Source organism: Wolffia australiana, chromosome 3, assembly GCF_029677425.1.
Source record: "Wolffia australiana isolate 7733 chromosome 3, ASM2967742v1".
In the NCBI taxonomy this organism is placed as follows: domain Eukaryota; kingdom Viridiplantae; phylum Streptophyta; class Magnoliopsida; order Alismatales; family Araceae; genus Wolffia; species Wolffia australiana.
Genome location: NC_135837.1, coordinates 22,858,844 through 22,885,376, shown reverse-complemented (window position 1 = coordinate 22,885,376; position 26,533 = coordinate 22,858,844). Strand labels below are relative to the sequence as shown.

General features: G+C 41.3%; 3 protein-coding genes across 4 annotated transcripts; 2 read left to right on the top strand and 1 right to left on the bottom strand.

Moving 5' to 3' along the window:
- The first annotated feature begins 4,224 nt into the window (after positions 1 to 4,224).
- LOC144701352 (endoribonuclease YBEY, chloroplastic-like) lies at positions 4,225 to 10,024 on the top strand. Of its 2 annotated transcripts, none has more exons than XM_078573145.1 (6): positions 4,225 to 4,650; positions 4,959 to 5,210; positions 5,307 to 5,402; positions 5,615 to 5,793; positions 9,154 to 9,217; positions 9,838 to 10,024. In XM_078573145.1, exons 1-4 carry the CDS (start codon positions 4,261 to 4,263, stop codon positions 5,762 to 5,764), a joined length of 888 nt encoding a protein of 295 aa, XP_078429271.1. In that variant the 5' UTR covers positions 4,225 to 4,260; the 3' UTR covers positions 5,765 to 5,793; positions 9,154 to 9,217; positions 9,838 to 10,024. The 2 variants fall into 2 exon arrangements, with proteins under 2 accessions (XP_078429271.1, XP_078429270.1); XM_078573144.1 differs by having other exon boundaries at positions 4,226 to 4,650; positions 9,124 to 9,217.
- Positions 10,025 to 10,155: 131 nt separating this feature from the next.
- On the top strand, positions 10,156 to 12,302 carry LOC144701351 (putative ribose-5-phosphate isomerase 2). The gene has a single exon (XM_078573143.1). It carries the CDS (start codon positions 10,169 to 10,171, stop codon positions 11,141 to 11,143), a length of 975 nt encoding a protein of 324 aa, XP_078429269.1. The 5' UTR covers positions 10,156 to 10,168; the 3' UTR covers positions 11,144 to 12,302.
- Positions 12,303 to 12,590: 288 nt separating this feature from the next.
- Positions 12,591 to 18,498, bottom strand: LOC144701349 (putative pentatricopeptide repeat-containing protein At3g08820). Its single transcript, XM_078573142.1, has 6 exons — positions 16,550 to 18,498; positions 16,339 to 16,419; positions 16,109 to 16,233; positions 13,503 to 13,611; positions 13,197 to 13,265; positions 12,591 to 12,802 (listed from the first exon to the last, which is right to left on the bottom strand). Exon 1 carries the CDS (start codon positions 18,200 to 18,202, stop codon positions 16,565 to 16,567), a length of 1,638 nt encoding a protein of 545 aa, XP_078429268.1. The 5' UTR covers positions 18,203 to 18,498; the 3' UTR covers positions 12,591 to 12,802; positions 13,197 to 13,265; positions 13,503 to 13,611; positions 16,109 to 16,233; positions 16,339 to 16,419; positions 16,550 to 16,564.
- Positions 18,499 to 26,533: the final 8,035 nt, after the last annotated feature.

Sequence of the window (26,533 nt, the reverse complement as noted above, 5' to 3'; positions counted from 1 at the left end):
ATTAAATTCACCAATATCAGGATATCACTCTAAAAATATAATTAATCATTTTAGGCTTGATAACATGCATATATACTTATTTTAATGCATAATGATATGTAAATTTCATAGAAATAACGCAATAATTTATGTCTTATCAAGTTTAAGGAGGATGTTGTGATGAAATCCTTGGCCAATGTCATGTGTTATCAGCGAATATTTCTTCAATCATTTTCAAGTGCATCATTGCTATCTAGGATGATCGATTAGGGCATGAAAGTTAAAAAAAACCCTCAATCATCCTAGGAGCATTAAGTGGATGAGGGACTATATGTACATGGTAATTGAGGACAGACAGGTTTCATGAGTTAGTTGATACACACTCGTTTGATCTTTTGGAGTATGAGGTGTATCTTGACACCCACTAACTGGAGACTCAACCTATCAATTGGATTAAATCAATCCATCATTGATTAATTTGTATGATCATATACTTTACTAATTTTGGTGGCCAATAAAGGTAGTTGGGTCTATAGAGTAGCTAACTAGATTGTACATGGGCCAAAAGTGTCATATGCAAATGGGCTTTTGGATGCCAAAATATATACTAAGATTTTAGGGCTTTTTTAATGAAAAATAACCACTTAGTATAATTAGGGAAAAACCTTGAAAATTTTTTACCTAGGCCAGAATTGTTCTATGCACTTCCCATTCTTCTCCCTTACCCCTGGCTCCTCTCCATTTCAGATGTGATCAAGACGTAACAATGGCGGTCGAGCATGAAAAGGTCTAGTCTATAGGAAGTAGGAGATGTGACATGCTAGGGATTGCGTGGATATGGCTAGAGCCTGCACACTTGAACAACTCAATAAGTCTCACTCGAGAATCCATAAAATCACATATCTGAAATATGCACAAGTGATTTCATCATTAGGTTTTCATTGTCATCATGATTTCGTTCCAACTATCCTACAATAGGAACCTTTGAGTTCCATCCAAGTCAAGTCCCTAGAATCCAACAAATACAAAATTCAAAATTGAAATAATTGTGATCGATGGGGTAGTTCTTCTGCATACATCATGTCCTTATTTTTATTATTTCATTGGCTTCCTGATTATTGGATCTTAAATAAAAATAAAATATCATTAAAAAATATCACCAATTAAATAACAATAAAAACAAAGAATAAAAAATAATCAAGTTATTTTACTATTATATTTGTAAAATGAATAATGAAAGAGAAATCTTAAAAAGAAAGGTTAACTCATGATTTTAAAAGTATGCGTAAAATATGGTAAATAGATAAGAATAATTTTATATTTCAAATTTTACCTGGGACCTATCCTGATCAAATATTTTGAAATCCATAAATTTATACAAGGGGTCAGAAAAGGTACCATGAAAAACTCTGTGTACACAAAATCAAAATTGAAGACAAGTTTTTGAAATACTTTGATTTTTTTCTAGTGCATAAGTAGATTTTAATTAAATGTTATTTATATTTATCCCTACCCATACATGTTGTTTTAGTACTAAAAATGATTGGGCCAATAAGTAAAAAAAGTTTTTTTCATGGTAAACTTTGGACATTCAATAGATGTATAACAATAAACTTCTCGTGCATGTGTAAATAAAATAAATAAAATAAAATATGTTAAAAATAATTATCTTTAAATTTATTTCAATTAAAATTAACTCACACCCTTCGTTAAAAAAATCATCCACAAGAAAACCATATCCTTTTATTTTAAAATTTGTGAGATTATATCACATCACTTCTCACAATAAGTTTTTCGCTCATACTCTTTAACTAGAAATTATTATCCATATAAAAATCATGAATTATTGCATACAAATTTACTGAATGTTGATCTGCATCATGCATTCGTTAATGAATTTATAGATAAACAAAAAGTGGATTTCCAAAATAATGTCATCATGTCCATCTATAAACAGAAATGATTATCATAATTTGTTTAATGTGTTAAGTAGTAGAAATATAATAATAATTTTAAAGTAATATAACCCATATCATTCGCTTTCAGAGTACCAAACTGATTATTTAAATACAGTAAAAATATAAATTCATGCATTCTAGTTTTATCTTATTTTCCCTTTTCTTCCTCTATTGTGTTTTCTTAACATCTTCTTACTCTATCTGAAAACTCATTATATTAATCTATTTTCAATCCTTTATTTTCTCACTCATGAATACAATGTTCCATGAAATTTTCCCCAAAAAATAAAGCATTCTTTTAGGCCTCCTTGTCCTCGTTGGATCCTCTCAGCTCTAAGCATTTCATTGAACTTATTTATTTCATAGTTGTCATATAAACCTTTTTACGAGTTGTAACCCAACAATAACTATGTTTATTTCCTCTTCCCTTATCTTATTTTCATCATATATAGTTTCTTCTTACCTGAATTATATTCTATTTCCTTGGTTTAATCCTACTCTTCTATCTTTTGAACTTTCTCGTCATGTTTTTATCAGTATTATTTCTTCAAAAGCATGACACAGAAAACTCAGAAAATAAATATGTCTATCTAATCTCAACTTTTACATCCTACCTATCTTATTTTATTCATTATTTTATCATTATTATATTATTTACTTTATTTCAGATATTCTCTATTTAAGTGTGTAGTGCACAATTCCTATGGTAAATTCAACTCACAAGGATACAAGGTAAGTATGAATGATTAATAAATAATAATCATTTTTTATCTTTTTTATATTTTTATGATTTTATCTTGGTCACTGTATATTATATAGTAAAAAAGGGGGATCAAATAGGTGGTAACTGGTGTGACACAAAAGATTGAGGTCCCAAGAACTCTGAGCATATGAAACATTGTGTACACAAATAATGGATATGTGATAAGTATTATCAATGATCTATTGATATTTAATAGAAAAAGATGTCCAGCATATTAGTGGCATTTGATTGTGATGCAGTTGGTAAAAAAATGAGATGAATGTGGAGAAGAAAACAGTAGGAATAGTATTTTATCCTTTTATGATTTACAAAGAGTAAATATCACCATCATTTCACGTCATCCGTCATGTTTGTGTCACGGTGACGTGTGACGTGACGGACAACGCTTGTTGTTCCCTAGTGCCAGGTCTAGAAAAGAAGAATCCGGCTCTAAAAAAGATGGGAATGACATAAACAAAAAAAATCATGATAGAAGGAGATTTCAAGAACATTAATACATGCGTAAGACATCACCATCCTCTCTATTCAATTAAGAGGAAAACCCAAATTAGCCTAGCCAGGCAAAATTCTGAATTTGAATGAATTTGTAATTTTGAAATTATAAATTCTTTCCCATTATTTATAATTAAACTTTGAGTCTTAATTTCATATTATAGTACTTTATATGCATCCATACAATGAAATGTTCAAACATATAATATCCTCACGATCCATGTCTCCTTAAAAAATCTTAAGTATCAACTACTCATAGTTTATAATACAAATTAATAGATAGATTCCTGGGTTTCCCAGGAATCCTACACAATGAAAAAGCCACGACACAGAACATATAAATACTATATTTGATCCATAAAATTAATCTTCCAACTATGAGACTATAGAATACTATATCGGCACTTTTAGGTAAACATGCACCCTCTCTAGAATCATTCATTTAATTTATATATTATGATGAATTTCATTTGGAATAACAACTAGGACTTAGGAGTGAGAATGATGGATTTCACATCAGCATCGTTGTCATCCTTCCTATTTGACCATGAATGAGTGGTTGACAGTGAAATTTGAAATTTGCCTTCAGGCTCTTAGACAATGGCTGACGGTGATATGATTATATGCTTCCCCTTATCTTTAAAAACTATGGATGACAATGTCGATGCCAATTCCAGCTCCTCTTAACTGGATAACAATGACACTGACCATCATCAACTAATGGATTATAAAGACAATGACAATGTAAACTCATGAAAAAACCACAAAAATGGTTCTTCATCATTGACATCATCATTGGTGCCAAAACAGAACTGATCATCCAAATCATAACCACACCCCCTATTCCACAATTTTTTTATCTAGGGGCTAATTATGGGACTGTAACAAATTAACAATTACATGGCAAAATAATCTAAATAGTGAAGCAGATAGAGGCCCATAAACAAGGCCCATTAAATTATTTTAATATCCCCAGAAACTTGATTAGACTGCTAAAACAGGTGAATATAAGCTCTATATCAAGCTTGCTTGCTATTCTCATACTCAGACTCTCAGTAGGTTCTCAGGATGATATGGAGAATGGTGAGAACGATGAGCAGAGCCGTAGCGGAGGGCTCCTGGTCGCGGGCGAAGCAGAAGACGACGGTGGGGATTTCGCATTGCTTGTCACGGTGGCCGGCCAATGAACAAATTTTTCCTTCGCCGTTCCACCGCCATGGCGTCGTCGTTTCGAGCATTGTATCAATCCCTTGTGCGCAGTCTCGGGCTTTCCATGCTCGCCGACGTGGGTCGCCTTTCGTTGGTGATATTCGTGGCTGGATTTCATCTTTGAGGAGGTTTCGCAAGTTGAGGCGTCGCCAGGGTATCAAGAAGCGGACCGCCGCTGTTAAGAGAGAGGTGGAGCTCAAAGTGAAAGTCTGCATCGATGAGGGTTTGTCCCCCGATGCGGAAATTTTGGTACTTTACCTTTGTTCATTACTTTTTCGTCTTTGATTTTTTTGTGCGTTTGGAGAAGATGTCTGGGTTCTCGTGATTAAATGTATCTGTATTTTTTGTTCGTTATGGATAAATGTGGCTTAAATTTGGAGGGAACATTGCGGAAATCGTTACGATTAGCGATGCAATGGCGGTGAAATTTTATTATGAGTTTATGTTTCTTGGTGATTTGTATTTTTTTGTATTTGGTGAGCATCTTCGGCTACTCATGATTGAATGTATCTGTAATTTTTCCCGTTTTTGAATTCTTTTGGTTTAAAATTGGGCAGAATGTAGCAGAAATGCTTAGGCTTAATGTTGCGATGGCGATGAAGATTGCGTTTGATGGGCTCCAAGCTTCGGGCTATAAAGCGAGGGACAGATCTATTAGTGATATTAGAAGCTATCAAAGGGCGGAATTAAATGTGTTGCTCTGCAACGACGATTTCATTCGGAAACTCAGCAATGAGAAGAGAGAACAAGATCAAATTACGGGTTTGGTTTCAATTTCCCGGCATAGTCCTGCACTGAATCTTCCCATTGTGAGTTGATCATCCAATGTATCTTCCCATTGTGAGTATTCTCCTGTATTTTTTTTCTTGATGCATTTTTACGAATACCTCTTACTACTTGTACAGTTGATTCTGGGAGATTTAGTTATTTCTGTTGAGACTGCCGCAAGGAACGCAGAAGAACGAGGTTATAGACTTCTTGATGAAATCCGCATCCTGGTGGTTCGTACATAACTGTTATTCAATACTGCAGCTTGAGCTCATTGTCTACTGCTTATCGTTGTTCATTTTGGCCAAATAATGAACAAGTAGTAGCATAAACCATTTCAAAAGATGGGCTATTATGAATTTTTGATTTCAGAAAAGTGCATCTTTTTTTAGGTTCTTGAAATCAGGTATGATCTGACGAGCATGCTTGTTATGTGATGATCCAGGTTCAGGGTCTGTTGGATCTTCTTGGGTTTAATTGTGGAACTAACGATGAAGTTAAAATGGAGTCGGAAAAGGAAGTGGAACTTATTTTGGGAAGCCTAGGCTGGAAAAGAAACGGAACACATCAGAAGTTTTACGCGTGTACCAATTGAAAGGGATCCCTGGGGAGATTACATCAATGGTACTGCCAATTACGACCTTATTTTTTACCATTATTCTATTTTTGTTTGGAAAACTACAAAAACTTTATTGTTGAATAATGTTTTAAGGAAACGTTGATTGTTGCTGCCACTGCGAAAATTGGGCAGGAAAAACATGATTGTGAGAACGAAAATTTATGTTTTACTGTGATTTTAACTTTGGGTTAGTCTTCATTCTTAGAATGGACAGATGATCTTGTAATGAACACTCGTATCCCTTTCCCTGACATCTTTCTGTTGGCATATTCTTGTAATGGACAGATGATCTGGTTTTATAACTTAATTGGAAATATGTGAGTTCCTCTGCATTTATTTGCGAAAAATACCTTTACCTTGGCCAGGTTGGGGCATGATAGTTTTATTCTGTGCCTTATTTTCCCTTAGGATTTGATAAGGTACTATACATATCTTACAAGAGGAGACCCAGGAAGGAACAGATAGACAAGGGTCAATCATGGGCTGACCCCGAGTCAACTGCATAAAAGGAGAAAAGGGGCGTCATGTGGATGGCACATGACGATCTTGCAATAAAAAGGCTAAACCAGGCCCTTTAGTGGAGAAAATAAATCAGGCCCACTATTGAATAAAGAGGGAAGAATAAGTATATAAGGAGCAAAGGGGGGGATTAGTGGGGATACCCCCGAAGCAAGAAGAAATCAAGAAGTTTTTGTGAAGCTTGGCTCCCTGGGCTTCGGGTTGCATTCGACCAGGGGGAGGGGAGCGTTGAAGCGCCAAATCTTGAAGTTTCCTGCGAGGTGGTTTCGACCAGGATCTATACATTTCCATTCCAGAACAGCGGTGGTTCGCGGCTAAGCTGGAAAGGTGCGTTCTTGTTGTTGATCGATACATTTTTTATCAAATATTGTGTCAGAATTTTCTGATGACTGCCCAGTTTATCTGGCTCCATGGATTTCAGAACCTCATGTTCTAAAACCATAAGGTAATGATCAACTGCTATTTTTGTTGCGGGATCAGCATTTAAAATTATTCTTCAAATTACTAGAGCTGTCAAATTTCATAGGGGTTTCATCAGTGACTTCTGAGAAATCCCTTATTTATCTGCATTGTCTGGCACCACCTTTGGTTTGTAATTTTGAATGGTTCATATATACCTGCTTTAAATCAGTCGCTGGTACTGTTCTCTGTCCACGAGATTGCTCCTTCACATGGGCCTAGTTTCTGATTTGGATCAACTGGTACTGCAGAAGTCTTACAATCCATAATCCCAGTCTCCTGCGGCAAATCTGACGTACATTTGGGAGATAAATGGGTATAGTCCCTATTAGAGTATGCAAAAAACAGAAAAGAAGTGATAGTCAAACAAGGGGCATTGACTTGGCAAAAAGCGTCTTGGAGACTTGTGTCCCAGGTGCTGACATGGCCACTCACATCAGTGGCAAAAGTGGACGAAGTCGACTGTTTCACATTAGATATCTGGCCTTTAAGTCCATGACTCTTCAGTATGAGTTCAACATACGGACTCTGATTTAGTAAATTGAATCCTGTAAACTTGAGAGATTCTATGGTTGGGAGGAAGGTAATATGTCCAGCTACTTCGGCCATTCGTTGGGCTACAGATTGATCAGGAATCTCAGGAAATTGGCGATTCAGGCAATACGTATCTTTGAGCTTCAGAGCAGTAGCAGGCGATAGCACAGTTAGTGTTTGATAAACATCTCTTGAGGACTTACCAAAAGAAGAAAAGAAGAACCACCAACACGCCACGTGCGAGCTGATCCACACGTGCGTGAAGGTTTGAAATAAGGCGGGAACAAATCAATTCAAATACAGGGGTTGCAAGGCTATAAATAGAAGGGGACCACGGCGGAAGGTGGCATCGAAAAAGTTATCAAGAACTCTACGACGGAGATCCTCCATCGAGCGGCTGCCTTCGACCGATTCGGCAGGCAGAAACCTCTCCTGAATAAGGAGAGTTCTTCTTCCCTCTTTTATTGTTCAGAATCTTCCTCAAATATCACTGTTGTTCTCCCAACATTCCAAATTCGTATATTTGTTTCTTCAAGTTGTCAGTCTGATACGAAGGAGGAAGGAAGTTGAGAAGTTGGAATTATTCAATTTTTAGATAGCCACGGAGTTCTAACAGTGTTCCACAATATAAGATACTGACTATATTTATCAGCAATACTCTCCAGATCATTAGGAGAATACCAGAAAATCAGTCAAACTCCCAGCGACTGATTATATTGCCCAAGCATGCAGAGAGCGTAGTGACGTCAAATTAACTGTGTCATGGCTGCAACACAGTAGCGTCCCAGAGGACTGTTAGCCAGTGACACCATCCCCCTGGGTGGCACTTATGGTGGAGTTACTTGCAAACTAGGGTTTGAGGAAAGAGACAAATTATATTCTTTCCCACACGGTCTCATCCCATATTTACAGGGTTACAAGTGAGCCCGAAGATTCTTCTCTAGATTCTTCAAGTCTGGAAGATTCGCTTATAAGAAACAAAAACTTATATAACAGAAGATTTTGATACAAACCCTTGTGTCATCGGTCCAAACTTGCGATATTAATGCTAGTACTTGTCTGAGAGAAGGAAGTTGGGTAGAGAAAAGGCCAGCGGAGTTGACACATCGGTAAATGACGGGATGATGCACGCCACTTGCTGGAGGAACAGCTCCTTGCTTGCAGGAAAGGTCGTCTGCGAAAGGAACGATGAACGAGGGACTGAAGACAGATCGTGTAGAGTACTTACAATGGTCCAAAGTGCCTTCTCTCATCTTGGCCAAGCCGTAAGAAGGTTTGGTTATTGGACCCGTCTGCGCCGGTCTGCGGCCATGTTGGGTGGGCTGAGGGCGACGTTTGTAGGTGCGGGTGCGGATCGTAGCAGGACTCCAGCTGAGACGAGCAAGTAAGTTCTTCGTAAAAAATTCTCTACTGCATCTGGAAAGTACCGAAAGAAATCACAGCAGCTTCCAGTTGTGGTCGAGTCAAGTGCACGTTGACGAAGACCCGCAGTGTTGCGGTTATATCACATTGTTGTGGCACTCTTTTCTGCCCTCTGAATGATGCCGTAGCTGCTTTGAGACCGAAGGCTGATGTTTGGGAGCATTAACTAAAAAGGAGGTTGGAGCAGACAAGCTAGGCGGAGACTGTAGGTCAACTGGACCCGGCTCTGATACCATGTTGTGTTGTGATTTAAAGCCAGGGGTATTTTAATCTTTTAAATTCTTGAATTTTTTTCCTTGACTGATTCCTTGTATCTCTCGTCTCGATGATGGATGTGCGGATGAATCATGATGATGCGATTAATCGCTAACCAAATGAGTTGATATTTTCGAATTTTCCAGAAGAGGATTACTGAATTGAAGCATTTATAGGCCGCATTGGGTCAAAAGATTTGGGATTAAAGCCGTTGATTTCAGAACTTGCAGGGTGAATGAGGTAGTTTTTTTTTTCTCATTTGTAACTCTCTTAAGTTTTTCTATTATTTTCTCCATCCGCCCCTCATACGAAGGCCACGTTTTGATAACTGTGGGAGCACATCGCCTTATCTTCTCTCTCTCTATCGTGAGACCCATTATTATTTTCTAAATCTTTATTTTATCTATGTTCCAGGACGTCATTTCTTTCACCCATGTTGGTCTACTTAAGATATAACAGATCAATTATTTGGAAAGACTGGAACCCATGATTTGTCGTCTCATCATCCTTTTATCTCTCTCTCTTCCATGAAGTCATAAGACCCTCGTTTTCCTATGCCAGACTTCATTTCATTAATTCATCTTCTTTTATCTCTCTCTATCCCCAGTTCCGGTAAAAAAGTGAGAGAGATCTATCTCTCCCTCAATGTCTTTAACCCATGTGTTTACATGACCCTATCTCTCTCTCTTTCCTCTCTCTCTCTCTCTATCTCGTTATCTCTCTATTTCTCTATCTATCTGTATATATCTCTCTCTCTCGTTCTCTATCTCTATATCAATCTATCTGTTCATCTATTTATCTATCTGTCTCTTTTCTTTATTGCATAAAGACAAATTTTAAAGTTTGATCGTGTGGAACAGGTGATAGGGAAAGGAAACGGATAGAACAATGAGCCTCATCCGCCGTGGCTCTCAAGAAGATACAAAATTGGCAGCTACTGCTTTCTATACCTGTTCCATTGCATATCTCTCTCTCTACAACTTAAAATGAATGGTATACTGCAAGAATCTGTTCATCTTAACAAAGCCTCTTCCTTTTATTTTGCTACTACATGCCTTGCTTTAGAGAGAGAAAGACAGAGCGAGAAAGGTTAATTACCAAAGTTTTCATTATCAGAAAAGCCCTTATTTCACCCAGGACTCAAATAAAAACCACTGGAGGAGGACACAAAACCAAAAACCAAAAAAAAAAATGCGATCTTGGCGCCGCCGCGTCGCCTCCTCCCCTCCACTTCTTCGTCTTCTTCTTCCCCACCGCAAAACCCGCCTTCTTCCCCACTATTTAACCCTAACCCTAACCCTAAATTCTAGAGAGAGAGCCCCAGAAAACCCAAAATCTCTAGAGAGAGAAAGAGAGAGAGAGATGAGGGTGTGCAGTACCCAGATGAAGCAAGCAGCAGGAGGAGCCAACAAGCCACTATCCATGGCGAAATCCCCTGGTTCGGAGCCGACCCAGGAAGAATTGAAGAAGAGGGCGGCCCACCGAGCCGTGGAGCAGGTCCGGTCGGGCATGGTCCTCGGGCTCGGCACCGGCTCGACCGCGGCCCACGCCCTCGACCGCATCGGCGAGCTCCTCCGGTCCGGCCAACTGCAGAACATCGTCGGCATCCCCACCTCGAAGAAGACGGAAGCCCACGCGGCCATGGCGGGCATCCCCCTCTCCGACCTGGCGGCCCATCCGACCGTCGATCTCTCCATCGACGGCGCGGACGAGGTCGACCCCCGCCTCAATCTCGTGAAGGGGCGAGGCGGGTCGCTCTTGCGAGAGAAGATGATCGAAGGGGCGAGCAAGAAGTTCGTGGTGATCGTGGACGAGAGTAAGATGGTGGAGAGAATTGGGGGGAGTGGGATGGCGGTGCCCGTCGAGGTCGTGCAATTCGGGTGGAGTTTGACGATGAACAGGTTGAAGAAATTGTTCGAACAAGGGAAAGGCTGCGTGGGGGAATTGAGGAAGGGGGAGGATGGATCGCCGTTTGTCACGGATAATGGAAATTTTGTGGTGGATTTGTTCTTCGAGGAGGGGATTTCGAGGGATTTGAATGAGGTGAGCGATGAGATTTTGAGGATTACGGGGGTTGCTGAGCATGGGATCTTTATCGGCATGGCGACTTCCGTTGTTGTTGCTGGTAGCGATGGGATTGTCGTCTTGGAGCGCGATGAATGCTGAGGTTTCTTATTTCTTAATCATCTCTCTCTCTCTATCTATCTCTCTATCTATCTTTCTCTCTATCTATCTATCTATCTATCTTTCTCTCTATCTATCTTTCTCTCTATCTATCTTTCTCTCTATCTATCTCTCTATCTATCCATCTATCTATGTATCTCTCTTTCTACCTCTCTGACTCGCATTCTCTATTTATATGTGCGTGTCTATCTCTCTCTCTCTCTATGTATCTTTCTCTGCTCTACATGTCTACCTTCCTTCTATCTCTTTTTCCATCTCTCTACCTTTCTATGTCACTCTCCCTTTGTCTAAGTCTATATATATCTCTCTCTCCTCCTCAGTATGTCTATCTATCTCTCCTTCTATCTCTATCTCCCTCTCTCTACCTTTCTATGTCACTCTCGCTCTCTGTCTATGTCTATATGTCCCTCTATCCGTCTCTATATGTCCATCTATCTCTCCTATCTCTTTCTCCCTCTCTCTACCTTTTAATGTCACTCTCCCTCTGTCTATGTCTAGTTATATCTCTCTCCTTCTCAGTATGTCAATCTATCTCTCCTATCTATTTCTCAACCTCTCAATCTCACATGCTCTCTCTCTATCTATGCGTATCTATCTCTCTTTCTCTCCGTCTCTTTATGTCTATCTTCCTTGTATCTCTTTCTCCGTCTGTGTCTTTCTTTCTGACTCTCTTTCTCTCTCTCTATCTATGCCTATCTATCTCCCATTATCTATCTGTATTCCTCTCTCTTTACCTCTCTCTATCTGTGTCTATCTCTCACTATCGATATATATTAGTCTCTCTACCCCTCTGTATCTCTCTCTCCCTCTATCTATGCCCATCTATGTCTTTTATCTATCTATTTTCCTCTTTCTCCTCTATCTCTCTCTCCTCATTCTATTTCTCACACAGACAAACACACAGTCTTTCTTTCTATATATATATATCTCAAACATACACTGTCTCTCTCTCTATCTATATATCTATCTATCTCTCTCTCTTTGTTGTCATGCCTTGGCTTTGACCGGGCCGAGGGAAAGTACGATCAGAGGGTCGATTTTGGTAATCTGTTTTGTTATTATCTTCTCAGTTCACACTTGTATGTTGAGCCACTTCAAAAGAATGTAATACTGCGATAACAATTTTGAACTATTCTATATCTCTCTCTCTCTCTCTCTTTCACCACCCATGTGCTGGTTGGGTGGCATCTCTCTCTCTTCACGGACCAGTTGAACCATGGGCTGAATAGGTTAAAGAATTCTGAGAAAGTCTATGCCTGGATCTCTCTTTCTATAATCACTTAGTTGACGGCTGAATATAATGGAAAGATCTCTCTCTCTATAATCACTCTGATGATGGCCAACATAAAGATTAAGATGATGAGAACTTTCTCTCTCTGTCATCTATTTATCTATCTCTCTATCTGTAGCTGTTTGCACACTCCAGCACTGACAAAAAAATCAGAAGAATGCATGATCAAGGATGGAAAACTTCTTCCATGTATGCATTATCCTACATTAGCAGACTAAGAACTACAGACATGATCAAGCATGGTAAAAAAGACTGGAATGTCTCACAAACATCAATTCACAATAGTCAGCATCTGTTCTTGATTTCCCAAGTTGACACTGAATATCGCAGAATCATCCCCAGGTAAACACCTACCAAATGAAGAAAAAGATGACGATGATCATGCTCAAAAATTGTTGAAATCCGATTGAGGGATAAAGATATGGAAAATGAATGACACAGAAAATGAGATAAAGATGGTGAAAATCAATATAAATTTAGAGATTATAGAAAGGATATATGAAAGGATGGATGGATTGATGAATAGACGCATCAATGGATGGATGAATACTTACGTGACGGGATGGAATAATAAAAAGTTAAACAAATGGATCAACAAATGGATAGATGGGTAGAGAGATAAATAGAAAAATAGAAAGATAGATAGAAAGATATATAGAAGATAGGGATACAGACAGACGGATATGCAGTAGAAAGGTAGATAGATTTATAGACAGAAAGATTAAGAAAGATTAGAGCGCATACAAGTATCTTTGGGATGGAGCATGGGTCAATAGTGTGCCTCAGCTGGCTTCATCAACTTGCGCCTGGAATCTGCCAAAGAAAAGAAAAGAATAGGATAATTAGCAGGGGACGCGGATTAAATAAATGGCAGCTCCCCGTCCCAAACAGGAATGCGCAAACAGAAATTCATGACTGAAAAATAAAAATATTAGAGTGGCTCATCAGTAAATCATCAGTAAACTATTCAAAACGTGGCTTTCGTATGAGGGGAGGGCGGAGAAAATCATAGAAAAACTTAAGAGAGTTGAAAATGATAAAAAAAACTACCTCATTCACCCTGCAAGATCTGAAATCCACGCCTTTAATCCAAAATCTTTTGCCCCAGGCAGCCTATGAATGCTTGAATTCAGTTATCCTCTTCTATGCAAATCCGCTTCTGGAAAATTGGAAAATTCGAAAATATCAACTCATTTGGTCAGCGATCAGTCGCAGTCATCATGATTCATCCGCACATCTATCATCATGATACAGAGATGAAAGATACAACGAATCATGCAAGGAAACATTCAAGAATTTAAAAGATTAAGATACCCCTGGCTTTAAGTCGTAGAAAAATCCCTAATGTATAGCATTTTAATGGCAGCCAAAGTAATAACTCGGAAACTTAGAAACCAAAGGTAGTGCCAGATTGAGTGCAAAAGCTGAATTTTGAGCATCAACCGGCTGGGGGTCTCACACAAAGAATTGTTGTAGGTCTGAGGTACCTCGGAGGACCTTAAGACTGTTACTGTCCAGTACTGTAAGAATCAATTGGCAAAATTCAGCTTTTATTTATATCGTTCACAACCCATTCCAGCATGACCAAACATAGAATGTCAAAATTGATTGACATTTAATTAGAGAGAAGATTGAACGAAAGATCATTTGCATGGAGTAAATACCAAGGAGGTCTATACAGAATTGTGTGATAGTTAGGAATACAAAGCATTTGTTCACCAACTCAAGGCGAACCAAGCATCAGTTAGGAATTGTGTGTCTGCATATGTCATTCTCCCTCATGAAGTAACAGACTCTCTCTTCTTTGTATACCTAACCTCTATAGGTTAAGAGACCCCGGTGACCAGTGACCAGCGATCTTCCCACCAAGACAGAAAGCCATTCAAAATTACCAGGAGGGTAAAGAATTTATCTGAAATGTGAATGATGGGATCACCAGAGCCTGTCAGGGATATTTACGTATTTTTTCCTCAAAGAAGTTCACATCAAATACCTGTACCAATACAGATAAGCCTGATAACGGCACCTGCGAGCCATAGGGGAGGATCTCCAGACTACTTTCTTCCTTCCCCCCAATTCAACCATATGAACTTTTATAGACTCTCAATTCTTCAAGAAAAAAATGCATTTATTGGGTCGAAAAGTCAAAGGCCCATTAAGATTCCTATCTGACACTCATCATTTTATATTCAGACGCTTGCTTTTCTTAAAGCAACTTGAGAGACCAGTCAAACAATCTTTATGAGAGTTGGATCAATATAGAGACGGAAAGGCATCATCTTATATAGTGCACGGCCAGAATGGTCATTCGTTGTTTTAGTCTGGTGTTTTAGGTAAAACTGTAATCTGCATCCGCCTATTTGAGGCGGATAGAATGTACTGAAAAGTATCAGTAGACGTCCACCTTTCACTTTTCTTTATGTTCTTAAAACCATGTATTTCTATTATTGGATATCTACCCGTATAAATCTGGGTATACTGGGTTCACCATATCGGGTCCATGAGACCCGATATGTGTAAGACCCAGTATAAGTACTGGGCGTTGATGTTAAACTAAGTGAACAAGTATTATTGGTTGAATCTCTCTATGGAGGCTAGGGTTTGGACAGGAGGAGAAGAAGCTTCTCCATTGCTTCTCTCCAAGATCAGCCAGAAGCTGACAAAAAGGTATGCTCTTCTGACCCCGAGATTATATTCTAGGGGCTGAGGGTTTCCCTCATTGTCATACTTTCTATTTCCATCCAATCTCTCAAAACATGAGACACCCACAAGAAACTGAATATGCATTTTTTGGGGTAAAGATAACACAAAATCTCCTCCTGTCGCAGGGAGACACTGACATAATCTTTCCCATGCAGAGACGGTGACGGCAATGAATTTTTACGTGGACAGTTAGATCAAAACCATTGAATGTGCCCCCATGTTGCATAAATAAGGGATTTCTTGGAAGTCACTGATGAAAACCCTACGAAATTTGACAACTCTAATAATTTGAAGAATTATTTTAAATGTTGATCCCCTGACAAAAATAGCCGTTGACTCATCACCTTATGGTATTAGAACATGAGGTTCTGAAATCCATGGTGCCAGATAAGCTGGGCAATCATCAGAAAATTCTAAGGGAAATAAGTCACAGAATAAAACTATCATGCCCCAACCTGGCCAAGGTAAAGGTATTTTCGCAAATAAATCCAGAGGAACTCCCATATTTCCAATTAAGGTCTAAGAAAAAGTTCATCTGTCGATTTCAAGAATATGGCAACAGAAAGACGTCCGGGAAAGGGATGAGGAAAAGGATATAATTTCCAACAACACAGAGAGAGAGAGAGAATATGAAATACCAAAACGTGTCTCACTCTCAAGTCCCCCTTATGTTTAGACGCTGGCGGGGATAAGTAATCTTGGCCTGCTTCTCAGGTCCTCTGCGAAACACAGATCTAGGCCCTAATCCGAATTCTAAAAATGAAGACTAACTAAAAGTTAAAATCACAATAAAACATAAATTTTCGTTGTGCAAATCGTGTTTTTCCTGTCCAATTTTCACAGTGGCAGCAACAATCAACTTTTCCTTAAAATATTATTCAACAATAAAGTTTTTGTAGTTTTCTAAACAAAAATAGAATAATGGTAAACAAAAAGGTCATAATTGGCAGTACCATTGATGTAATATTCCCTGGGATCCCTTTCAATTGGTACACGCGTATAAGTTCCACTTCCTTTTCCAGCTCCTTATCAACCCATCGTTAGTTCCACAAATAAACCCAAGAAGATCCAACAGACCCTGAACGTGAATCATCACATAACAAACATGCTCATCAGATCACACCTGATTCCAAGAACCAAACAAAAAAATGCAATTTAAAATCTTAAGGCCAGACTAACTTACTGATGATTCCCTTTCCAACTCCATTTCAACCTCATCGTTAGTTCCACAATTAAACCCAAGAAGATTCAATAGACCCTGAGCCTGGATCACCACATAACAAGCACGCTCGTCAGATCACACATGATTCCAAGAAGCAAAAAAAATAATGCAATTTCAAATCTTAAGGCCAGACTAACTTACTGATGATTCACTCTAATAGTTTTATTTTTACCTCATGAATTTAACTTTACTTCTCCTCTGCGTCGTGCAGCACTGCCTCAATCGCTGGCGCGTACCCCATCCTCTGCATATCCACCACCATCTCCTCCAAGAACCCGACAATCCGACGGTGTTCGGGATGCCGCGTATCCCCCGCTGCAAACTCCTCCAACGAATTCCCCATTTCAATTACGCTTCCCCCCGTCGACTTCCTCAATCCTCCCTCCGCCATAGCCATCCTGCAGCTCAGAACCTCCTCCCACCGTCTAGCAGAAGCATACACATTTGACAACATCACATAATTCCCACCATCACCAGGATCAATCTCGAGCAGCCGCCTCGCCACGACTTCGCTCAGGCCGGCGTCTCCTCTGATCTTACAAGCGCGAAGAAGACTCCCCCAAATCACCGAATTCGCCTTCACCGGCATCGTCTCCATGACCTCCATTGCCTCTTCCAGAAGCCCGGCTCGGCCCAGCAGATCAACCAAGCACCCAAAGTGTTCAACCCCTGGCTGTACTCCATACACCGTCGCCATCTCCGAGAAGAGCCTCCGGCCATGGCCGACCATGCCCGAGTGGCTCAACCCAGAGAGCAGGCCGACGAAGGTGACGGCATCAGGCCTTATCCTCTCCCTCTCCTGCATTTCCACAAACAGTTCCATGGCTTTCTCTCCCTCTCCCTGCATCCCCAATCCGGAGATGAGGGAATTCCAGCAGAAGACATTCCTCTCTGGCAAACCTCTAAAGACCTTCAGAGCTACGTCAATGGCACCGCACTTGCAGTACATGTCCACCAGCGCGTTTCCGAGGAAAACATCAATTCTCAGCCTTCTGTTCTGGACATAGCCGTGGACCCATCTCCCCATGTCTAGAGCTCCGAGGTGGGCGCAAGCGGATAGCAGAGGTACCATTGTCGCCGCCGTCGGCGGCGGCCCGGCCGCCTGCATACTCCGGAAAAGCTCAAGTGCCGCCGCGAATTGGCGGTGGTGGACGTACCCCGTTATCATGGTGTTCCAGGAGACCACGTTCTTCCCCTCGCCCATCGCTTCAAAGAGCTCCGCCGCCGCCGCCAGCCGCCCCGCCTTGCAGTACCCGTCGATCATGGCGTTCCAGGATATCACGTCCTTGGTGGGATTTTGATCGAACACCTCTCGGGCCTCCTCCACCTTGTTCTTCTTGCAGTACCCAGAGATGATCGAGTTCCACGTCGCGGAGGTTCTCTCGGGCATTCCGTCGAACACTTGCCGGGCTTCTTGCAGAAACCCGCTGTTGCAGAGTGCCGCGATCATGGCGTTGCGGGTGACGACGTCCTTGTCTGAGATTTCTTCGAATTGGCGCGAGGCGGAGTCGAGGCGGCCGATCTTGGCGTAGAAATCGAGCAGCGCCGTCCCCGCGATGCGGTCTCCGGCGAAACCCGTCTTCAGAATCCGGCCATGGACGGATTCCCCGAGCTTGATCGAGCCATTGCGCGCCAGGCCGCGGAGAATCAGAGAGAATGTGGAGGTGGCCGGCGGCGCACCGCCGGCGACCATCTCCTTGAAGAGCGCCATGAAGTGGGTTCCTGTGCTGGACTCCATCAACGAGCGGATTTCGGAGTTCCAGAGAGAGATTTCCGAGCCTTCCGCTGCGGCTCTGCTCGTCGTTCTCGCCGATCTCCATAGCATTCTTCGAAACTGCTGAGAGTTGTGGGAAAGTTTTGACGATTATGGGAATTGTGCGCTGGATTTGTTCATCGCGGAGGGGATTTCGAGGGCTTTAAAGGAGGTGAGCGATGAGATTTTGGGGATTACGGGGGTTGCTGAGCATGGTATCTTCATCGGCATGGCGACTTCCGTTGTTGTTGCTGGTAGCGATGGGATTGTCGTCTTGGAGCGCGATGAATGCTGAGGTTTCTTATTTCTTAATCATCTCTCTCTCTCTCTATCCATCTATGTATCTCTCTCTCTCTATCCATCTATGTATCTCTCTCTCTCTCTATCCATCTATCTATCTCTCTCTCTCTATCTATCTATTTCTTTATCTCTATCTCTATATCCCTCTCTCTCTATCTCTCTCCCCTTCTGTCTCTCTCTTGCTCTCTCTCTCTCTATCCCTCTATCTCTCTATTTATCTCTCTCCATCTATCTCTTTCTCTCTATATCTGTCTCATTCTCACTCTATCTATCTCTTTATCTCTCTATCTATCTCTTTCTCACTCTATCTATCTCTCTCTCTATCTATCTATCTATCTCTATGTATCTTTCTATCTCTCTCTCTATCTATATCTCTCTATCTTTCTATCTCTCTCTCTATCTATATCTCTCTATCTTTCTATCTCTCTCTCTATCCATATCTCTCTATCTTTCTATCTCTCTCTCTCTATCAATATCTCTCTATCTTTCTATCTCTCTCTCTCTCTATATCTCTCTATCTTTCTATCTCTCTTTCTATCTATCAATCTATCTATCTCTCTTTCTATCTATCAATCTATTTCTCTATCTCTTTATATCTCTCTATCTATCTCTCTCTCTCTCTCTTTCTATCTATCAATCTATTTATCTATCTCTTTATATCTCTCTATCTATCTCTCTCTCTCTCTCTTTCTATCTATCAATCTACCTCTCTCTCGATCTCTCTCTCTCTATCTATCTATCTTTCTCTTTCTATCAATATATCTCTTTCAATCTATCAATCTATCTCATCTCTTTCTATCTATCAATCTATCTCTCGCTATCTATCTTTCTCTATCTATCTATCTCTGTCTACCTCTCTGACTCACATACTCTCTATCTATCTGTGCGTATCTATCTCACTCTATTGCCTATCTATCTCTCTTTCTGTCTCAGTATATCTATCTATCTCTCCTTTTATTGCTTTCTCTACCTCTTTATTATACATAATCCCTCTCTCCATATGCGTATCTATCTCTCTCTATTGTCTATTTACCTCTCTATCATTCTCTCTCTTCATCTCTCTTTGTCTATCTTCCTTGTATATTTTTTTCTCTCTCTATCTATGTCTATAATTCTATCTCTCCATCTCTATATGGTTCCTATCTCTCCTATATTTTTCTCTCTCTCCTCTCTGTCTGACTCTCTTTCTCTTTCTATCTATCTATGCCTATCTATCTATTTTACTATTTATCTGTATTCTTATCTCTTTACTACATCTCTCTCTCTATCTGTGTCTATCTATCTCTCATTATCGATATATATTCCTCTCTACCTCTCTATATTGCTCTCTCTCTCCATCTATGTGCATCTATTTCTCTCACTATCTACCTATATTCCCCTTTCTCCTTTATCTCACCTCATTTTATCTCTCACTAGGGATCGGGGTTTCGAATGGATCTTTTGACTGTTCAATTGGATCAAGCATTCGAATAATCGAATCGAAACCTTGATCAGACCCGGGTAAAATTCAACTCAAATCCGATCTTCGCATCTGGTTTGGATCGAATTATTCGATCGAACCCAATTTTCGGATAAAAAAACCAGATTCGATTTGATTCAATTCGAATGTTCAGATCAGATCGGATCAGATCCAATGTTAAAAAAAACAATAAATCAAGACATGTTTTCAGGATCTCAACCCGACGAGTCAGAGATTGTTGTTTTAGTTTCTGCATTCTTCCATCTGCATTCTGCATTGGGATTAAGTAGTGGAGGTCTGCTAAGGAGTGTTCTTAATTGAAATGTGATAGGTAGGGTGGATTGCAATATTATGATCTAAGCATAGTATTCTTAGTTGATTTCTTCACTCTTTCGTTGCATTTTAATCTTATGATCTGAGCCTTTTCCGAGGCATGTTCTTAGTTGATTTCTTCATTCTTCATCTGCATTCTTCTCTTCTGCAATGTTGCATCTGCATTATGCATTCGGATTTAGGACCAAGTTGTGGATGAGTTAACATCAAAGAGAGGGTGGAGGGAAGTCAAAGTGTCTCTAAATGGTGGGTGGAGTGGAAAAATTGTCCAAGTTTAGTGAGTTCTCAGACAAATTTGTGATAGAATAATGGGGGCAAGAGATGGATGTACAGAGATTCCCCTAAGGGGCTATGCCTTCCTTGGTTATTGATTTAAAATGATATTACGGGTCCAAGTGAACAAGGGAGACTCAATTATGCATATTCTAATTCTAAGTTAAGGACAAAAGGCCAGTGAAATTGGTAGGCTATGTTTTGAGATCTAGGATCGATGACACGACAAATTTCCTGAAAACTTGTCAAATGTTTTCAGTAATTTATACAGCAAACAGCCTTGGAAGAGAACTTAAGAGAAGGACAAGTTATGGCTTCTAAATATATTTTCCACCTTTCTCCATTAATTTCATCCCTAATTTACCTCCATCCCTCATAACCCTATCGATTATTCTCTCTAAAAATTCATGCTTCCAAGCACATTCTACAGAGTAGCGGTGCTGTCTAGTTAATGGTTTGGAGGTGAGGGATGAGATAAATAATTGTTAATGTTTTTCCAGGCTAACTCCTAGTACTTTCCAGGGACCCTCTCTTTTCCATCAGAATGTCAAGCCCCTCTTTCTAAATTATTCATGCTATATTTTGCCCTATTAATAGGGATTTTGCACCCTTGGTCATCAAAGCAGAGTTTGATATCAAATGTGTGCTTCTTCAGCTCCTATACTCCTTGATGCCGGACGTCGTCAAGACGTCGTCCGGTCGTCACCAAGGGTAGTGGCGTGGTATCGAATAAGGATCTCTATCGGGCAACGACGAGAAGTGTCGTCCGATAATAATGTAGAGCAGGTATAATATATGATGGAATAATGAAAAATCCTACGTGTAGTACGTGCGAGTGCCGATGTGTGGTGGTGCCGTTCTAGAGATCCGACGGGGTCGCCTAGGGTATGGTCATCCAAACCACCCGAACCTCGCCCGAGAGGGTCGAGGATGACTATGTCGCCGAACGAGAATTTCCCACTTAGATGCTCACACTCGTCGGGCTCGCCCAACTTGTACCAGCCAGGTAAGACTCTCAGAGAATCCGTCGTCGTTTTCTCAACCTGTCTCACTCTCACCTACGTCTAACCCGAGCGACAGCTATTCAGTGGCACCTTGGAGGCTGGTCAGGAGTGTAGCAACAGCACGTGGGCGTGGACGTCGAGGGCGGCGCGGTGGTGAGGTGAGGCGGCGGCGCGGGCGTAGGAACGGCGGAATGCGGGTGCGAGGTGCGGGCAAGTGCGGCACGCAGTGCAAGGGCGCGCACGGGCGTGCAGGCACGGTCGCGCGCCGGGCAAAGACGGGCGCACGCGCGGGCGCGAGGGCGCGGTTGCGTGCGGCGCGGAGGCGGCCTCGTGCGCGGCTGCGCGGGTAGCAGCGCGCGCGGCACGCGGACGGCGCGGGCGAGGCACGGATCGCGGGGCGACAGTCCGCAGCGAACGGGCGGGCTGCAGCGTTCGCGGGCGTGCGGGGCTGCCACGCTACGAGGCGCGCGGAGGACGGCACGTCGAGGAGCTACGGCAGCGGCGCGGAAGAGCTCGCGGGGAAGTCCCGCAGCGAGCGGCGGTGCCGTGACCCGTGCGGCGCGAGGGCACCCGCGGGCGGCGGTGCGGCGGTGCGTGCAGAAGCTTGGCGGTGGCACGGCGGCGATGCGGAGCGAGCGACCGCTGCAGGGCAACGGAGGGATGCGGGTGTTGGATGGCGGCGCAACGGCAAGCTCAGGCGATGATCGGCGCAGTGCGGCTGAGATGAGGGGGTGGCGGGAGCGTCGGCGTCGGCGGCGGTACCCGGAGCGGCGTACAGCGGCGGCGGCGGTGGCGGCAGCAGCGGCGACTCTTCTTTTCTCCACTCTCTCCTTCTCCTCTTCCTCCTTTCTCTCTTCCTCCTTCTCCTTCCTTCTTCCTCTTCCTTCTTCTTTCTTCTTCGTCCTCTCCTCAACGAGAGTGACTCTTTGACTTCCAAACGTTATTCTTTTTTCAAAGAAATTCAAGCGTGTCTAAGGAGGGCGCCCACCCCTTCGTCTTATACGGAATACGTGGATGGGCCCATTGAAACAAAAACAAAGCAAACAAAATAAAAATAAAAGGGGAAATGGCTAAAAGGGCTAGGGCCCATTAGCGGGAGGGGAAGATATCCTCATACGGGAACTTCCCCTCGCTACAACGTAGATGCGGGAAGTGAAAGGTAAGCGAGTCGAAGATGGCACGTCGTCACGCCGAATATTTGAACCCGGGTGTACGCGTCGTCGCTTTGGCTTGTTGCGTCGGCTGGACGCCTGTCGGTGGCGGGCTCGATGACGATCCTGTGGTGTCGGACGGTGCCGCGCCATCACTCCTCATCCAAGCCACCACAGAAAAGCAGTTGGAGATGAATATCCAAACATACAAATTCTTGGTTGAAAAGCTCTAGTATAGGCACATATATCTCAGTTTTAGTCAGAATCAAATGCAAATAACTAGATTGTCTTCATTCGCATACCATGATTATAATGATTGGGCGATGATACATGTGCAACTGATCTTATGATCCCTTATAATTCCATATTATATATGTACACTCTCTGTAAAGGAGATAAACATGTATCCATTGTGGGTGACTGTCACGATACCCTCCTCTCATATTTGAATTGTGACAATAGACTTAAGAAAACTTGAGGGAATAACAACAAGAAAACGATTAGCGCTCCTTCCACAACAAAATAACTAGTTTGTAACCTTGAGGAAGAACGACGGGAACAGAAGAAGGAATAATAGAAATAAAATAGTCTTCAGACAGCAGGATCAGCTGACCCTTGTGTAGAGAGGACCGGATCGGTTCTCCCCCTCCTCAGTCTTGGATAATCTCCTTGACTGCGTATTGAGAAGCTCCAATGCTCCATAAATGTCCCTTCTTGAGGGTGCTCCCTGATAACATGCATTTTTAGTACACTTAATCTGATCACATTTACACGTTTATTTGCATTAAATCACTTATATTTGTATGTTATCAATCTTAATATGATAAAATCATTTTTTTGAATGATGTTCTGAATTTTCTGTATTTTATGTATTTTTGGGGATTTTTATGACAATAGATTATAAAAATATAATTTTCTGAGACAGAATATGATTTTTCTGGAATTTTTGACGTTAAATTTGGAATGATAAGATTTTTCTAAGTCAAAATATATATTCATTTCTATCTTTTGGGCTTTTATTTTATTTAATATGAATTTTTGAAGGTTTTCTAGGCCTTTTATCTCACGCTGCCATGTGTCGCCATTCGATTCGTCGAACAGCAATGAATCACAGCTAGCAGCAATGATTGGAGACGACCAATCATTTAGCCGAGTAGTCATGACATTGTGATTAGCAAAGCCATGAATGAATTTATGACAAACAAATCAATTTTTGGGTTTTTCAAGGGATGGGTGACGTGGACCGAGGCAGAAAAAGACAAAACTAACTTTTTCTTCTCTCTCTCTTTGAAAGTCCATAATGGTGGGCGGGCGACGTGGCTCAACGAATGGTGCCACGTGTACACCTGACGCCCTGCGTGTACACATGGTGCACGTGTGTCAGCTGGCAATTGGATAAAAATAAGAAAGCATTGATGTGGCACGCGCTGACACTTGCCACGTTAGCAGCGAGAAGAATAAGGTAAATTATTTAAATAATGTAAATAGAATTATTCCTTTTGTTTTTTTCCAATTGCAGGCACAGGTGGTGATTCCAAAAGATGTGAGCACGAAAGACGAGAAGGCATAGAATTTCCACCGATGTTATGGTTCAACGAAAACAAAAAAAAGAATCATCTGAGAGTATGATGAGGAGAGAGAAAAATCAAGGGCTAGGATATCTCCAACTTCACACGGCAATATCTGATGAGATGGTCATCTGTTACAAGTGCTAGTTCTCTCTGTGTTGGGCAGGTTGTGTCACAAGCTAGAGAGCTGATAATCATGATAAGGGGGTCTACAAACAGATCTAAAAAATATCAGGAGATATGTGCAACACTTGGGCTTCCAAATAGCAACAAATTTCCCCTTGACATCCCACTAGGGTGGAATGCTGCCCACGACATGTCAGAAGTAGTGGTGGAGAAGAGGAAGGCCTTGTTCACCATGGCCCACCTCCTCGATTTGCAACAATGAAACATCTACATTACTGATGACGAGTGGGACGTGATCACCGAGTTCATAAAAACTTTGAAGCCATTTGTAGAGGCCCCAAACTCATCCGCCAAGACCACAATGTTGACAATATATGTGGTTGTAGGTGTTACATTGTTGAATGCTCACTTAGAGAGATCATTTCTATACTTTGAAAACTATAGTGGGTGCTTGGCATAAGAGGCACATACTTCGCTCTTGGGCGCTATCAACCAAATGGCGACAAAGTTGTCAAAGTATAGATTTATGCTAAAGTGCAATATAGTCATAAATGTTGCAGCCATGTTGCACCTAGAAGTGAAATTAGCATCTACGAATCCATTACAACGCTCAGTTCTCTTGAGTTATGTGCACCAGATGCTTCAAATAATGGCAGAACGAGAAACTAACAGTACATGTCAAATTGGTAGAACATAAGCATTACCGACTCCAAGCCTCTCGATTATTTTTTTTGCAAGGATTGAAGCTCTACATGATGCACGATTCAGATCATGGGTTAGCAGTCTCTACAAATGAGTTGGAAGACTACATTTTTGCTTCTTTTATCCTACAGCAGATGCATCCTCCTGGTGGAAGGCAACTAGGGAACAACAATACTCTTGAGTTTGGAATATGCATGTGACATGATATTGACGTGGTCTCAAGAGGGAAGTTGTTGGCATGTGATATGGGGGATCACGTCATGTCATCTCGTCGGGTCACAGTATTGATTTGGTCTCAACCATGGACATCATCCTTTGTCGTGCTCAATGACATCATCGACATGTGATATCAAGGGCGTCGTCTCACCTGGTCACGTCACATTATCTCGTCGGGTTAGGATATCGATGTGGTCTCAAATGAGGCCGTCCTCCCTCCACGTGGATGATGACATCATCTCACTTGGTCACATCGTCTCGTCGGATCATGGTATTGATGTGGTCTCAATGAGGGATGTCCTCCATGTTCAGGCTCGATGACATCGTCGGCATGTGACATCTGAGACATACTCTCACTCGGTCATGTCATGTTGTCTCGTCGGGTCACAGTACTGATGTGATCTCAAATGGGGATGTCCTCTGTCGGTGTGCCTGATGATGTCGTCACCATGTGACACCGGGGACATCCTCTCACCCGGTTATGTGACTTCGTCTCAGTCCTTTAATCATATTAAACATATTTTCATCTATGTAATATTTTCATCTACAGAATTATGTAATATTTTTCAATAATGTTGATTTATAATTCTCTCCTCTCAACTCATATTGGCATATCTTAGTACTCCATAATATTTTTACAATAAGTTTATACCTATAATTAGAGATAATTTACATAATAATGGCTAACTTATCATTCTTACTTCCAAAGTCATGCTTTTGTCTTTCAAAATATTACAACATAAGTTTATCTAGCTCGTTATATATAATGTCAGAAAGTAGGAGTTTCCTCATACCTTGTTCTTCCAAAAAATCATCCCAATCTCACACATTTACATTTCTTGCTGAACTGTTCGATTTCGACCTAACAGTTCTAACCGATGTTTGATCCAACACGAACGAGCAAATCAAATCGATTGAATAATTTGTTTGAACTCAATATACTATCTTGTTCGACCGAAAGATTCAATTTGTTCGGATCAAATCTTCACTTGATTGATCAAAACATTCAATCAGAATTTGATTGATTCGATTCGATCTGAACCCTGTTCCCTATCTCTCTCACACACAAACACACTGTTTCTCTTTATATATATATCTCAAATACAAACAGTCTCTCTCTCTATCCATATATATCTCTCTTGCACTGGTTATCTTTGTTTATATGCCTTGAATTTGATCAGGCAGAGGGAAAGTAGGATTTGAGGGTTGATTTTGGTCATCTGTTTCTCATTCTCTTCTCTGTTCACACTTGTATGATGAGCCAGTTAAAA